Source organism: Metopolophium dirhodum, chromosome 2 (genome assembly GCF_019925205.1).
Source record: "Metopolophium dirhodum isolate CAU chromosome 2, ASM1992520v1, whole genome shotgun sequence".
NCBI classification, from domain to species: domain Eukaryota; kingdom Metazoa; phylum Arthropoda; class Insecta; order Hemiptera; family Aphididae; genus Metopolophium; species Metopolophium dirhodum.
In genome coordinates, this window is record NC_083561.1 from 11,527,896 (window position 1) to 11,546,356 (window position 18,461).

The 18,461-nt window shown below is 32.5% G+C and overlaps 1 protein-coding gene across 6 annotated transcripts in view; it reads left to right on the forward strand.

Moving 5' to 3' along the window:
* Positions 1–14,203, forward strand: part of LOC132939470 (broad-complex core protein isoforms 1/2/3/4/5-like) — an 81,132-nt gene extending 66,929 nt beyond the window's left edge. For 5 of the 6 annotated variants that reach the window (XM_061006642.1, XM_061006643.1, XM_061006640.1 and 2 more), the window contains exon 7: positions 3,027–4,213. In XM_061006642.1, coding sequence (XP_060862625.1) covers positions 3,027–3,538 — 512 coding nt within the window. In that variant the 3' untranslated portion in view covers positions 3,539–4,213. Of the gene's footprint in view, positions 1–3,026; positions 4,214–9,610; positions 9,887–14,065 lie in introns of those variants that run through there. The other variant, XM_061006646.1, reaches the window with a different exon arrangement.
* The last annotated feature ends 4,258 nt before the right edge of the window (positions 14,204–18,461 follow it).

Consider the following 18,461-nt stretch of genomic DNA (forward strand, 5'->3'; position numbering starts at 1 on the left):
ACTATTCATTTTTTTATCACCGGACTTCAAATAGTATATTACATACGACCCTCTTGTGAAAACTCGCCGTCTACATCGTATCCCGATCGTACGTATAATAATAAAATATTATATTACTTATATATACGTAATACGCGCGTTGGTGTATCTAAAATACATTTTAGAAAAAATTTATGCCATGACGGAATGCATTTTTTTGCGGACATCTCCTTAACACAAATCGTCCAAGAAATATCAATTAAACTTACAATATTTACACAATGATTTATTCGGGCTCTGAGACGCTAAGGGGCGGGCAAGGGCAATAGACATTTATCAACACTAAATAACGCGCGAATACTGCTGCAGGTATATGGTACGGTCAGACACATTTGCACACGCCGAGACACGACGGACTTGAGGAAGCGGACTCAAAAGACATTTTTGACGTATATTTTGATATAAATCAGAATTATTTCGACTTAATACGTGAATTCGTTCACCGCGTAAAATATTTCTCAAATCCCGAATCCACTTCTACAGCAGTTTTGTGATAAATCGATGTACCTATTTTATAATGTCAACCCGAGAAAAACTTGAAACTTTCAGCGTAATTTTCCCGTGCTCTGCATGCGAATATCATTGTGACAATAATTATTACACCGGATAAGTTTGACAATCATATTTTAATGCGTGTATAGTTTCATACAGACATAATCATCGATCATTTTATACATTAGTTTTGAATATTATACAATTGCGAAATGAATTCGTTTTTAATTATCAAACAGTTGTTCTTCTTTTGAAACTTGCAACAAAAACACACGTGCGGTTATATAGATGCGTTTTGCTCGTTAAAATGTTTTAATTATAGTTTCTAAAATTTCTTTTTATACATAACTGTTGACGACGTTGGCGGCGACGACATTATTCAAGTATAGTAGTTGTATTCAAAATAGTACTCGTGTGGTGAAATAAAATTTAATTTTTAAAAAGTCGTCGTGTGTTGTGCCATGTGAAAATTGGAAACCTGTTTGCGAGTCTAAGTATAATATGAGTTCTTACACTTTGGCTGAAATTAAAAAAAAAAAAAAAAGTGGAAAGGTGAGCCCGGCTCAACGTACTTATATCTATATGACTATGCATATATAATACACTGTGTCCTATACGGTAGACTTGTTAGCCAAACTATATAGTGGCAATTCCGGTATTATATTTTTGTCTATTTCGAACTGCTGTTGGCGGTGCACACGTGTGTATTATAAAAAAAAGATCGTTGACCTATACGGCGTGACTCTTAAAAATTGATGGAAATTTACAAAAAAATAAATAAATATTACCAAAATAATTCCACCGCGCGTCTACACGACTTACCGTTGTGTGATTAACGCCGGCGAATCTTCTCGCGTACCTAGGTATACAGTAAATTATTCACATTTAGTGCGCTCGGTTAATTTCTTGCGTATGCTGCTGCGATGATATTTCAGATAAAGCGTCGACAACGACAACGCCTGTATTATAATATGATGATAATATTATGTACAGTGTGCGTATTCACCTGATTAAATGAGTTTTTTCGTATGCATTTTATTTGTTTTATTTAAGAAAAAAATAGCGTGCGCGATATTATGATGGCGATTTCTGCGCCGCGGCCGTGTACTTTTGTGTAAATATTATTGCCGAGTCTATTTATTTTTTTTTTTTTTTATGACATTGTTACCTACATAATATATTGTTTTGGAGCCAATAATGATCGGTCGAGTGCCTTGATTTAATGTTGTGTGTCCGATATAAACATACGTAGATCGCCACGGATCCGTCGACGTATATTTATAATATATATATATTTATTTATACCAGCAGCTGATGTGATAATAATTATTATTATAATACTGTGTTTACTACTGTGATCTGTTAAAAAAACGTATACTTATATTTGTTGTTCTTTTTTTTTATCCAAAGTATATTTATGTATACGTTTAAAAGAAAACCACCCGCTCTCCGTCTATAACGCTCTACCTATCAGTTTGTCCCTCTTTTTCGGAACGATAAAACGAAGAGAATAATAATGAAAGAAAATTATATGTACACTTCATACGACAATGACGAAATACTTGGTTTTTTTTTTAACGTTTATCTATATATACCTCTAAATATTAAATATTATATATAATCCATAATATTATAATACCTACCAATCATTTTATAACTATCATTATTTACCTCTTATAATATAATATTTATAATACATAAATGCATGTATTTATGTAACACGTATACATATATATATATATAATATACATACCTATAAGGCTATAAATACACGCGATGCATAATAAATATAAATGGGTTCTTTTAGCGAAAACATTCACTATTTCAAAAGCTATCAACATTTTTGAATATATTTTTTACATAATTGTAGATAGTTACAAAATATGATTTTTGAAAGAAAAATGATGTGTTTCACCATTTCTTAACGACAACTTACATTTTTAATTCCTTATCCCAAAGAAGAATATTTTTTGAAATATAAAAATTGAATTTTGGACGAGTATTTTGTGATTTTATGATAAGTATAGGTATTTAAAATTTAGATAAGCGGAGTGGAGTTCCATAGGGATTCCCCGCCACATGTCGGTCCACAAACCACTTGTCTAAACTTTAAACACGTTCGTAGATTATTAACCACTCGTCTAAAATTTGATTTTATATAATATATATAATATATATCGAGACACTCTGAATAATATTTTGCTTAGGATTATGAAATTAAAATTCTAAACTTCGAAAATGTCATCGACGGAAATACAATTTTTTCCAAAAATATTGTCGTCTTGGAAACGACCTGAAATTATGTAAAAAAAATGATTACAAAAATGTTAGTAGTTTTTTGAAATAATGAGCGTTGCCCGATAAAAGAATCACCCGGTATGCAGTAACCTACCTATATGATACATAGTAAATATAGTAATACATAATATAATATAATATATAAATGGAGAAAAAAAATACAAAAGGAGTGACCGGCTGTTATTATTGTGCTGCAGACTGGTCAGAGGCTGGTGGCGGAGGAGTTGGCGGCGGGGGCGCGGAGACGCTGTCCTGTTTCGTATGCGGCAAGCGCCTGAGCACCAGGTTGACGTTGAAGCGGCACATCGAACAGCAGCACAACCAGCCTCTGCACTCGGCCGTCTGCAACGTGTGCAACAAAGTGTTCCGCACGCTCAACAGTCTCAACAACCACAAGAGCATTTACCACCGGAAGCCCAAAGCGTACAAGTCGGCGGGCGGGGGCGGTAACGTGGGGGCGGGGGCGGCGGCGGTAGTGGCTTCGACGGCGGCCACGACCGCGCCGACGACGACGACGACTACTTCCGCGGCGGCGGTCACGTCGTCGTCCGCGTCGCCCGACGGTAACGGCGGCGTGTCCAGATGCACCAACACCGCCGCCGCCGCCGCCGCCGACGCCGCTGCCTCGTCCGTGAAAAACTTACCGCCACTGACCATGTGGTACAACAACAACATAAACAACAACAACAACAACAACAACAGCAACTGACGCAAGCTGCAGCGGAGCGCCTGAACGGGCTCCGACGTCGTCTTCGTCGTCCGAACGACGCGACGGCGGAAGAGGAAGAGGACGACGACGATGACCGGACAGAGGGACGACGACAGGACAGAGTGACGACGACGACAGTATTACGAACGACGTGGACGAGAATGAACGATAATAATAATTAATAACGATATCATTACGACGCCCCGCGTAGCCGACGACTGTAAAGTGCAATAAGATTAATTTATGTGTTGTTATATAACGATATTATATTATAACAGTAGAAATCGTTTTGATGATTGTAAGTTTTGTAGGTTTCGTGTTTAATATTTATTTTTTTTTCGTTTTCCGACGCGACTGTGAACAAATTTTATTATAAAATACCATCGACGAATTATATCGGAATCATTATTTATCATTATTTTTTTTCTCGTGTTTGTTTAGGTATTATTATTATTATTATTATTATTATATTATTTGATTAAACGAACGGTGGTTCGATATAGGATTAGTGCTGTATACATATAGGTATAATATAATATTATATAATATTGTGTAGGTACATTGAGTATATATTTTTGTCTTTTCGACGTTTAGACTGTGTTCGTACAAGGTTTAGTGAAACGAAAAAAATAATAAAATATGTATAAATAAAATATAGTACTGTACGCACACGCATATTATTATATTATATTATCGTGTATTTTAGAATGTATAATATTATATATTATAATACAATATAAATACGAATGTATCATTTACTGTAAATTAAACAATGATAATAATTATTATAATAATAAAATGAAAAAGAAAACGAAAGTATAATGTCGGCATTGTAATGACATTTAACATACCTAGGTAATAATATATTATTATTATTATTATTCAATATTTACGTAATTTTGTCTATGCGTAGGTCCTTTGACCGTTGGCTTGGCCGATACTCAACAATAATTCGTCATTTGTATAATATAACGCGTTTATAGGTAGGAAAACCATCTTCCGATCGCCATACACTGCGGTGACATAAAGCTCATACCTCATCCTTTTCGTGGAGCAATTTCATTACGATAATAATATTGTTAAGGCCGTGTCACGACGATCTATTGATTTTTCGTTCCATCGAATACGTAAGCGATATTATAATATTATATTATTGGTATTTCATAAAGTCGAGTCGATTGGACTCGGTATATATAGGTACGAGGTGTACATACCTATAATATTATGCGGTTATTATATTATACTATAATAGCGTCCGAATTATAGGGTCATCTCTCTAGGCCCTGCGACCCGAGTGACAGAATGATGTTGAAAAGAAACGAGCTAAATATCGACTACCCATGCACAGATTTATTTTTGGGAGCCAATTCGAGACTGGGACACGATGACATGATATTATTATACTTAAATGCCCCAGTATAATGATGTGGTAGGGCGTACTACGAAGAAATCGAAAATATGAAAAGCCAACGAAAGTCCGAGCCGGTTGTTGTTATTTTTTTTTTCGTCCGCGGTTGTCGTCTCGTAGTGCGTGGACATTGTTAAAAGCTCGCGTGCTTATATACATGACATATTATATGACATATATAATATATATTATTTAATAATATAATATTGTGTTTATAGGTTTGGTAAAAGAAAAAAAAAATACCCTATTAAATTTGGATTACACTGACGACGGCGTTTGTTTATATACGGTTTGTATGGGGCGCCTAACTAAAAATAAACACAGGTATCTAACGTACATTACGGGAAGTATAGAGTCGGCGATGGCTTTGTTGTCAGCCGCCAACGCTTTCCTCCCCCCCACCCCGCCGCCCGCACGCTACCATCCCTCGTACCCCCGCAACACCGTCGAACGAGGGTAAACAACGGTGTTCGTTGTTTTCTTTTTAACATTATACATAAGCGCGTCGAATGTGTATATCGGGCAAACGAGCGGTACATACCTAATATAGTTTCATTTTTCGGGGGGGGGGGGGGGGGGGGGGGAGCTGGTGCAGTTGCTCTCAAAAGTCGATTCTCGAGTGTACAATGATTAATAAAAAAATCATCTGCGTCATTCGCGTTCGATAATATGCGTGTTTCAAATCAATTTCTCCGTCTCCGCGTGGGCAAAAAATGTGTAAAACGGACGTGCCCGCGTCGGGTTACGGATACTGCAAAGTATATTATAGGTAGTGCAGGTACATCATATTCTGCAGTGTTCGTTTCGGTTTGTTCTGCGCTCGTGAACAATGTGTTAATGGAATAGTCGTATCCATAAGTCACCCTAGTGTTCGAGATGCAGTGCTAATATTTGGTCGCATTTTTTTTCCCTTAGTGTTCCTATTGTATTATATTATTATGAATAATAGCGTTCCTTTTACCACGATATATTACATTTAAAAAAAAGCAACTATTATTTTTTTATTTATTCGCTCTTCATTGTGAGCTAGGATTACTGACTTTCCAATTTATTAACGAAATATAATAAATAAATATACGAATAATCATGACGAATAATTACCCGTCGGGTGTCCAAACTTGTATACCCGATCACTGATCACTCGCCATCTTGCTGCTAATCGCAATGATGTTTTTTACGAACGCAGTGCAACTTTTCATCGTAGTTCATCTATAATATTGATACGAATTTTTCTACAAAACTGATATATAGTTATGGTACTTGTTCAAATCGTTGATATATATTATAATATTATTATTATTTCTTAATATTTACGCGCTAAAAACGTTCAGATTATCACGGATCTCATTATATTCGCTATTTCCGTGGCGATTGTCTACTTATTTTGTCCTCGACCCAGCTCCGTATAGTGTTGTAAGAACATTAATCGATTTTAAAAATCCAATATCGTAAATGGTATTAAGTATATTATATTCGGTATGGCATCCGTTCAGCCAAACCAAATAACTAGAAAGTAGAAATACTAGATTTTTATACATATCTTGTACCCATATATTTTGTATAATATGTTCATATTTGAACGTCATTACTGAAATGGTGGCGATAATAATAATATTGTAATTGGTGCCTCCTTCACCTCCAACAGTTGCTGACTACAAAACGAACGCATATTAAATCTATTTGGCGTACGAAAATGTTTTGAATTATTAATAAGTATAATAACGTGGCATCGATGCGTACAATTTTCATGCCGCGAAATTGCCATAATACCTATGCAGCAAAATTTTGGTTTCGGTTATGCTTATAATATAGATACTATTAATTGTTTTTGCAATAGTCGACAACCACCTGTCACGGTGTTCGTATCGTCGAAATTGATCGGCAAATTTTCTCTCACAACACATCATCATACGAGATGATGATATTATGTACCTATGTACTATGTAGTGTATATTATTATAATACAGCGTTTCGACAGTGTCCCGCGGGAATAACTGTGTTTCGTTTCGAACCATGCAATATAATACTATAGTATATTATATTAAGAGCAGGGATAGGATTTTTAGGTTTTTAAAAGGTTAAAATATGAGCCAGAAAGCTAATACGCTCTACAAAAATCTTAAAATATTTTCTTAGTAATTGATTAAAAACTAGTAAAATATGCTTTTTTTTATTTTTTAGTCTCTATTATTTAATTATATACTTAAGTGAAGTATATACTTAAGTGAAGTATATTATATTATATGATTAATGTTTAGTTCGTGTGTGTGTGTATTATTCTTGGGCTGGACCTAATTTGAATATTTGGTAAAAAAAAAGCGATTTTTTCGATTGTATAGGTCCAAGATTACCAATAATTTAATTACAATCCATGGACATAGATTAAGAATAAATACCGATGTTTTAAACAAGTTATTGAACGATTACAATCCTTATTTTTATAACATTTTTTTGTATTTTAAAAATGTAAATGAACAATTATGATTTTTTTAAATACAATTTATTCTAAAATACTAAAAATATGCTTTAAATCTTCTTTTAACCCCATATTATGCTCAAATACATTTTTTTCTACGAATTATCTACATTAATTACCCGTCGAGCTGCGTAAACTTAATAAATATAAAAGAGAACCTAAAAATCCGCTCTCTAAATGTATGAACGTTCTGGCCTATTTTACTTCAAACAGTCCGCTTAACGTTAAATTTTAATGTTTTTATGCACTTTTTTCTACTCTTTTTCACCCCGCAGTAATTGCAGTTGTGCATAACGATAAGACAATAACATACAATATACGTAAACGTAATAAACCGTATGACGTTATAATAATTATAATTAATAATACATTAATTAGTGATTTCGTGTGTTCTGCTTGTTTGTGTGTCTGAAAACGCAATAGCTGCCAAGAGGTTTTTTGTTTGTAAAAATAAAAATACAAAAATAGTAAGCAATTATTATTTTCGGTTTTATATTTTCTCAAATACGAGTTGTAACCGGTTTCGAGTTTTGTCGTCGGATTGCTAAACATACTATCGTTTCGACTACCAGTAACTAGAAAATCGTTTGGATAGGTATACCTGTATCTCTTTTTTTATAATTAGTGTGTGCACCTATTCAACCTTCTAATGGCTAATCGTACTTTTTAATCGCATATTTTCGCTCAGTTTTTAATGCACGCACTTACACTGAGTTACACAACGACGCCAACGGCATTTGACGTAAAAATAACCGTCGAAAAAATCGAATCGGCAGAGTCGGTGTCTGTTGACTAAATAAACAGTCGTTGTCGCACTGTCTTCCGTCCGTTCACCGAAACGTTTTGCGAAAGAGCTAATTCGTCGTGATTATAACTTCGAGTAAACAACAACTACAAAAAGAAAAAAAAATCAAATCGTTGAACCACGAACACGCGCTGCTTGACGATTTTTTGTGCGACGCCTTTCAAAAATAATAAAACAGAAACACAAGTACAGTCGTAGTTCACTCGAAAAACGTAAAGTTATTGTTTTTTCGGCGGAATTTTTTTGCTGTGCAGTATATTGTGTACACGCGTATTATTTATATAAACATTATAATACGACGATCTACGTGAGTGCGAGTATATAATTATGTGGTTTAGGTCCAAACGAGCACCAATTGTATCACATTTTTTTACTAATCGTAACGCTGAAAAAACTATACTGAAAATCACAGATTTCTATATACCATACTATATTAGGAGCTCTGAATAAAATTAATACAACATAATTGAAGTCAGTCTACCATGTTTTGAGTTGGAAAAATGTCCATGAATATAATATAAAATTTTAAAATATTTAGGTCATATACTGAAATACGAATACCGAAAATATATACATATTATTTGCATATCCAAAATGGCGAAATAAGATTCATTCAATGACTCAATAGTTACTTATCTAGTGGGGATAGAAAAGTTTTTACTAAAAATTAAATAATTTGCAACGTTTATTCATAGGTACAATAGACACGTTTGTTTATAATAGTCAACGGTTTGACGGCAATACAGCATTTATAATAATTATATTAGTGATACACACACTAGTAAACAATAATAATACAAATATTTTATAATCATAATCACATGTATAATTAATTGGTATAATATGCTATACTCATATTCATTAAATGAACATTATTTCCTGCGGCTATTATTTTGAATACTAATGACGAGATGATATTGGATATTATGGACATATGGTATGTATAGTTATCGAACGATCCTCCACTTTCTATCCATTGCCGTGTCATACTTCGTGCATTTCAATATTTAAAACCACTTGAGCCAGCGATAGAATATCGTACATATAACATGGACACACAGCACTTCAAAGCAACCCCCGTTCGATAATATGTATTGTAATGTGTGAGAAACTCGACGTCGTGTGATCCTCGCGATTCCATTTTATTGACACAAAAATTCAAAACTCCGCGCGGTTTATAGCGTACAGTCGACGCGTCACTTGCAGGAGCTGATGGGCCTGGCGGTGACTTTATCGTACATTTTCATGACAAAAATAATATTATAATATCTTGACGCATAATAGTTTTACACTTGTATAATACTCACGACATGTTGTACACGATACGCAGGAAAGTCGGTTTTTTGTTATTTATTTTTAATGTATTGTTCCTTTTGCGCGCAGGACTGAAAAAAGTGTTCCCGTGCCTGGCCTGTGGCAAAGTGTTGTGCTCGAAGGCGAGCTTGAAGAGGCACGTGGCCGACAAGCACGCGTCCAGACAGGAGGAGTACCGGTGCGCTATATGCGAACGGGTGTACTGTTCGCGCAATTCGCTGATGACGCACATTTACACGTACCACAAGACGCGGCCCACGATGCTGTTGCCGCCGCCGCCGCATCACGCGCCCCCGCCACCAGCCACCCACTCCGACGTCAAGTTCTAGTATTCGATATTCAAAGGTAAGTAAATGATCCGCATTCAGTGTCCGGTGCATCGCGCACCACCGTCACAGCAACCACCGCCGGTTTGTGGTGGGAGGGTTGAGTAGGCCGTACGGGCGGAGTACGGGTTTATCCGTGTTTAAACGTTTACGAGATTGAAAAAAAAATACATCACTTGTCTCTCAACAGTGTTGGGAAAAAAACTCATCTAACGATTAAATTTGATTGAGATACCATAATAATATAATACTATAATATACAATTTATACATTTCATTAAACATATACATTCATTCAATTAATCAATGCTTAAGGATTAAGATAAGCTGATATCAATAAATCATAATATATTATACATCTTAAAATAGACAACATTTGATAGAAAAAAAACCCAATTTTGAATTAAAACTTAAAGGGAAAAGACAACGTGATACGCTAAGTAAAATATTGATAGATGGAGTAGCGAAGGAGGTCTGAGAATGTTACGTATAGAATATTGGGAGGAAATGCTGAAAGATGGAGAGATATTGTAGGGGCGTGGCCAAAGCTCTTCAACACTAGTTACGCTAGGAGAAGGAGAAGAAGAATTAAAAAAACTAGTCATAGTCCATAATTTAAAATTCAATCATTGTTCATATTGGTTTATTTAACTTGGCTTTTTTTATGAGTCATCAAATATATTTTTAATTATCATTATATTATACTAGGTACCCTACCAATACATTTCTTGAAATTAATGAATTTTAAATTACATATATAATCCTTATTTATACTTTAATCATCGGTTAAAAACATAGATTTATTTTACCTAACACTGTTTCATCTAACTATAACGATACAACGAGCGTTGTAGATATATGATTTATTGCTCATAAATATTAATTATTTTACAATGCGGATAAAGATCACACAGACGTTTAAGATTCTTATTATTATTTTTAGTTTTTAAATAACAAAATACTCGGGTATTTTACTAGGTACGAGAAAAATCTAGATGTTTTATCATACTTAAGTAAATATTTCATATAGGTAGGTTACACACTAAATACATGTACGTGTACTATTACTATGACTAAGGCTATAAATTATATAACGCATAAAAAATGTAACAGACTCATCAGTCCTCACCAAACATCCATCATCACTCAATTTTTTTTCAAAGCTCCCGAGCAAATACTCTTTTAAATTTAATTGTTATATATGATCATCGCGTGCGTTAAATGAAACCCAGAACGTAGATCTCAAACTCGATTCTTATGTTAAGGGTAAGGTTTGACCTAACATATTCTAAAAAAATAATCCGTGCAAATATGTCTATGTCCTGAAAGCAATCAAATTTGGCATGATAAAATGCATTAAATAGTTGTATTATTCGTTATTAAATCAAAATAGTTCATACATTTTTTAATAGATTATTATTAGAATATGTTTCCGCGTTTGTGTGAGTTGTGTGACGCCATTACAACAACAATAATACCTATATACCTAAGAGGAGTATTGTCTACGGATGTGTGTTTGTGACCTAAATAACCCTAAATGTACCCTAATGAAACAAACATTTTTAAAAATGTTCTATGAGATCTAAAATTTAAGAAAAATGAACCTGCAGTTCTACAAAATAAGACACCTTATATAAAACGATTTGATAACAATATTTAAAAAAAATACATTTCGGTACAGCTTAAGAACGCAAAATAAAATGGGTACAATGTAATAGGTATAATAAATTGCAATATAATTTACCGAACGGATTTATAATTTGACCTGCACTCTGAAGAAAAAACACTTAAATGTCATAAACATAATAATATCTTAACCCTACTTTTGTTAATATTATTTAATACGAACGTTCACAATTCCGAATTCACACTTTCGATATAATATGTGTTTATATGACGTGTACAATAGAGCTAAACGGCGCTTGCGACGACGGGCAATTTCAAGCAAAACGTACGATTAAGATCGGCCGTTTAGTTTTTTATCGTGAGCACAAAAATATGCGATCGCGTGCATGTCTCAGCTAGGTAATAAACAAATCGTTTCGTCGGCGTTACACACGGTTGACAGCTCCGGTAAAAAGACCAAATTCTGTCCCGTCGGCGGTGCATAAAGTAATATAATATACATTATACATTGGTACCTTAGTGAAATGTTTATTTGTTTTTGTGCCACCGTAGGCTTCGCGTTCTAACAAAAATTGTCTGAACCGATTTACGAGAGCAATAGGGAATAGACAACAGCGTAACGTATATAGACGTAAATTGTCAAATTTTATACGATACAAATCTATACGGGTTAATATTTTCGCTCATTGTCATCCCCGTTGGTAGGTAAATAGGTATACAATATATAATAATTATATATTGACATTTTATATCAGTCATTCGGTTGAAACCGGGACAATACATAATATAATTCATCCAAGGTACGTGATGGTCGATTTTTTAATAGTTTTGAATTTTTCCGACCTTACTGCAACGGTCAAACGGTAACCGTATACCCGTTCCCGGAGAGCATATATATGACCATGATTCCGGTAATTTCAGACACAGTGATTAGGTTCGTCATTTTACTTACGTATAATATTTTATAAACACTATTTAATATAGGTAATATTATATATTTTATGGATCTTGACAGCACGTCTCTAACAATTCGTTACTAGATTTTGTTTTCAATCAACTAAGTTAAATATTATAATTATAGAAAAATGGTGGCTTATAAGTTATAATTCATAATAACGATATTATTATGACAACGAAATATGTACAACTTATCCCTAGAACAACACGATATGACTACAAACAACGCCATTATGTGATATTGTGCAGCCTTCGCTTTTAAGGAATGTCAAATGTGCAGTACATAACCAATTGTTAACTTTACTGTATAAGAATAATTGCTCAATCGGCATTGTATTCATTCAGGAGTCGCGCAGTCAACAGCCCCCGATCTATAGAAAAAAAAATGTTACTAATTTAATGCATCCGCTAAGTTCGTGTGCGTTAAAAAATTATAAAAATTAAATTAACCGAACAATAAACGGTTAATAAATGTGACGATTAAATGTCGATCTGAAAACATTTCATTAAGCGCTGAAGTTATAGTAATAGCTGTTACATTTCAAAGAAATTAAATTATTTCGACCATATTTGCACCTTTATAGCTTTGTAAGTATGACATTTTGAAACAGTGTAGTATGACGAGTCAACCGTTACATTTATACGAATAATTTAATGAATTAAAGATAAACCACTGAACGACATTTTTGTCCATTACATTTCCAAAATAATAAATTGAACGGTTAGGAATAGGTATAGGTACGCTAAATTCCCCAAATTTCTCGAAAAACTTGTCGACGAAGTTGTACGGAAATGTATAGTGCTGCATATTAGATTTGTTCTACTCGCGATCTAGTGTAAGGTGCTGTGGGAAATAACTTGTGGATATTGTAACTAATGCTCTAACTCGGAATTAAAAGTAAATTATTCGGACCTTTAAAATACTATCAAATCAGCATACATTATCTCCGTGTGTATAGATAATCTCAAATGTAATAGCAGTGGTTTAGAAAAAATATCAGAGCGGGTGAATTAAAGGATACAATAAATTATGCAAAAAAATTGTTACCGTCCTCTTGCCGAAGATTGTCCAAGCATACGGTTTGTTCCCGTTAAATTTCATAACTTTTATAATATTTACTGTTTATATAATAATCGCCATAAATTATTATTTTTAATATTTACAATTTACATATTAAAAGAAATTAACCAAGTCCCAAGGGGGGAGGGGGATTGCGTTCTTGCCCTTCGCCCTCCCTCAAAACCACCACTGATAAATAGGGTGTCATGCCGCATGTGTCCCCTCACACCACCCGCTCACTAATTACGAGTATATATATATATATAAAATATTATAATATTATAGTAATAATACTCCTCGCTACCGTCTTCCGCTTAAACTATAAGACTTGGATAACTATTTGAATACTCAATGGAAATTAATAATTCAACTTTAAAAATATTTACATAAATTAGTTCTGTATATAGGGAATTCCGTTTCATTTTTGTTTCAAGTAACGCAAAAACAAAAATTTTAATTTTTAATCTCCACTTAATATATACATTTTTAATATATGACGTCATTATAGGATAATATTTTATACAATCGGAATTTTTTTTTTGTTCGTCTCCAACAGGGTATCAGATACTACCACCGCCAGCCAACGGCGGCATCAACGAGCCACAAGACTGTCCGCACTGCCGACGGACGTTCAGCTGCTACTACTCGCTGAAAAGACACTTCCAGGACAAGCACGAGCGGTCCGACACCCTATACGTGTGCGAATTCTGCCGACGGCGATACCGCACCAAGAACAGCCTGACAACGCACAAGAGCCTGCAACACAGAGGCTCGGCGGTGGCGCTAAAACGTCTGATGAAAACCTTCGCCGCCGCTGCCGCAGCAACCTCGTCCACCACTGTCGCAGCGACGACGCCGCCGCCGTCCGAGTCTCCACTCCCAAAACCACAGTCACGGTCGCCACTGGTCGTCTGCAACGGTTGCCAGTCGTCATCGTCGTCTGCCCCGTCACCGTCGCCGCCGCCAACAGTTACCGCAAACACGGTATAGGCGAATAACATAATAATATTATTATAATCTGGTCAATTGCTTATATTATGCTGTTGTCGTCGTGTCATGCGGCAAGTGTAATACTATGTATGCGACGTGACGTGACGAGCGATCAGTAAACAATATTATATATAATATTATTAAATATATATATATATATGTGTATATAATATTACGATAGCTTAGCGTATATATACATACATATTTTAATATTATATCATTATCATTATTATCAAACACCGTTGTTGTTGTTGTTGTTGTTGTTGTTGTTGCTGTTGCTGTTTTTGTTGTGTCGGTGCTGCCGCCACCGCACTGGAAACGATCGGAAATGCACACGGCGAATACGCTTTCCGTTCATCCACCGCTCGTTTCCAGTGCACCAGGGGTCGAGTGTGTCATCTAAGTAGCAGCATCTTAGTAGGTTGTAGTAGTAGTAGTAGTAGTTGTTAGTATTATTTAATAACTGCAGTAGCCACGTTGAGCGTGGGGGTGGTTTGAACTTTTCGGTTTTATTTTAAAACTATTTTTTTCGTATAAGTATATAATTTTTCCGACTCGCTGAGGAAAACATGGTTTTTTCTCGCGTCTTTTCCCCGCCAAAAAATGGCATTTTTAATGTATAAATTAATTGTATTGGTATAATAATTCTTGGTAAAACGAAAAAAACAAAAAAACGTTATCTTATACATTTACTTTTTGCGTACTTGCAATTTGACTGACATGATTGATCTACATAATTTTTTTATTATTATTTTAAATTTAATGAATCTATATAATTATACTTATAAGGACATATCATTATAAAATCAACAAACATTATTATTATTATTATTATTATTATTATTATTATTATTATTATTATTTCCATGTGCACTCGTAATGAGTTATTTCTTTCTTGTGTGCGGGGGAGCAACACATGCATAGTCCGAGAGTAAAACAAGATATTATAATACAAAAACGATATCCCCCTCTGTGTATACAAACTCTGACGACACACATAGTTTGATGAATGTTTGTTTATTATTATTTATTTAAATATCGATGGTATACTAGTCTTCGTTTTTTCGAGTATAAGTTTTTTTTATTATTAGTGTTGGGTGGGTATAAAATACTTCTTTTAGGCAAAACTATCAACAAAAAAATAAAAAATAATAATAATAACAAAGTTAAATATACTTGAACAACCAACAACAACTGACTATCATTTTATTATTCGATGTACACAAAAAAACGATATAGGTTTCTCTTTTGAAATATTTTATTATTACATTATCATTAAACATGTGATCGGTTATATATTATTATCATAAACAATATATATATTATATATTATAATAACGAAGGGCCTTAACTTACTACTTAGGAACCTGAAATGATATATACATATATTATCATTTAATTCGCATTATAATTACTCTATATATTTACACACACATTTTCTACTGTTATTACTACGTAATAGTTTTCGTTCGTTTTTTTCCTTTTATTTTTTACAGTTGATGATATTCGTTGTTACACACTACATATAATATATATAATAGGCTCTAACAAATAATATATAATATATACAGACTGACTGCAGAAACATTGGGTATTATATTTCATTATTTAGTTGTAAAAAAACAATAATAATAAAACACGCATTCTGTTTAAATATTATATTATCAATTATATATTTGCATTGTTGATCCGTTGAAATAATTATTATTATTATTATACTATATTAAATACAAACTCAAAGTAATAGTACATTTCACACAATAACCGCTGCCATATGTGATCAGTTTTTATTTTATTTTTATTGTATTTTTTTTTTTCATTTTATATATATTATATATTATAATATTACATAATATGATATGCAAATATTTTTTTTATTTTATCAATGTACATTCCGATACCACTAACATGTTATTTATTTTGTACAATTATATACCCGTGTAAATATATTATATTATTAAGTTATTTGAAAGAAAATTGAAAACAGAAAAGAAAAAAAATTAAAAAATTGTGTTTGTCCATTATCTATTTGTTACGATGACACTTGTTAGTTCAATGGTAACTTTCACAGCATTTTAAAGCACAAAGTTTTTTTTTTAATATTTAAAGTTTATTTTATTGACCTATGATTTATTTTATTTTATTATTATTATTTTTTTGTAACCTTGTATTACCGTCATTATATAATTATTAATACCAATTTATGATTACATAAACTTAGTACAAGTTCAGTGTAAAAGGGTAGATATTGTGCCAATTTACGAAGATATTTTTTTTTCTATGATAAGCGTATAAAAAACGATTTTCGAATAATGTAATATATAGTTTTGACTTTTGTCTGTATAATGATTATGATTATTAGCATTATATAATGCGATCAATTATTCTTATGTTTTGTAGATATGGTTAAGATTTATTATGATTACAGTATTATATACATACATATTTATTATATATATATATATATGTATGATGTAAGTATGTATTCGTATATAATGTATAAGGATATAGCGCACACACGATTTATATAATGAATTTTAGTGGCATTTTTTTCGTTTGGCCTGAAGTCCGCGAGATTTACGTGTGAAATAGTAAATAAGAATCGAAATTCAGTACAAAATAACTAGAAATTTTCAAAAAATAGTTGAACTTGTTGCTCAATAATGTTTAGAGACGGTGTTTAACAGCAGTTTTCAACAAATCTGTAGTCTCACAGAACTTATATAGTTTTTTTCCAGATTAATTTTTGTTTCACTTATTGGTTTTCTTTATTTTTTTACATATTATATATATATATACAACGATTTATTACAATAGATTTTAATTTACAGAGTAAATGGGCATTAGACAATTAACATCCGTTTTCATCGATATAATATTTAATATCTGTTCTGGTTCTCATCACCTGCAGCAGACAAATATTATTATTATTATATTATATGATTACTATTATTATTATCATTATTATTATTACGACAACAACCTTAATCTCTTTACCTATAGTATCAATTTTTTATCAGGGTGAATACTTAAAAAGAAAAAAAATAGAACATAATATTATGTATAAAACAACGATTTTATTTTATTGTGCTACACAGTACCAATTATTAATTTTTAAACAATATTAATAATTACAATATAATTATTATTATTATTATACCTGTTTTTCAATATACAAGTACCTATAGTATATATAAACCACAACGTCAGACAAAATGTTAAATATTATTATTGTATCGATATGATTTTATACATTACCATAGTCCATAAAAATATATTAATATAATATATATTATATACATATATATTGTAAAAGCAATACTTTTCGTCAATGTTTTCTTTCCCCCTCCCGATACTTGTTAAAAAAAATTATTGGTTGTCGACCACGAACATTTTTTTACCGGATTGGTTATGGTTTACCTGCTATAGCTAAATTGTATATTACCTAAGTAGTTATTTTGGTGTATCATCATAATTATTCACTGTTATGTTAATTTTTTACACACACGTACACAGACAAAACATAGATTTTACTTACCGAATAATGTTTAATACGAATATTATATTGTAATGTTTAGTACCTGTATATAATAAAAATATACTTTTTATTTTTATTTTTCAGTAAAAAAAAAAATCCGAATAGTCAAAATATCATGTTTGGGGTATTTAAATTATACACAACAAAAATAAGTACAATCATAATTTTTATGTGAATCGTCTGTATGTACCTTTTTCTCTTCAACAAATATTAATCCAACTACCTCAATAGCAATTGATTCTGCAATAATTAACGATTTCGTTTAAGTTACAAATTAATTATTAAAAATGATTAATAATAATAATAAAAAATTATAATATTGTGTTATTATTATACATAAACATTGTAGCCATTATATACATGTATGACAAAATTGTAAAATTAATTAAGACATAAAATATAATAATGTTTAATTGCTATCATT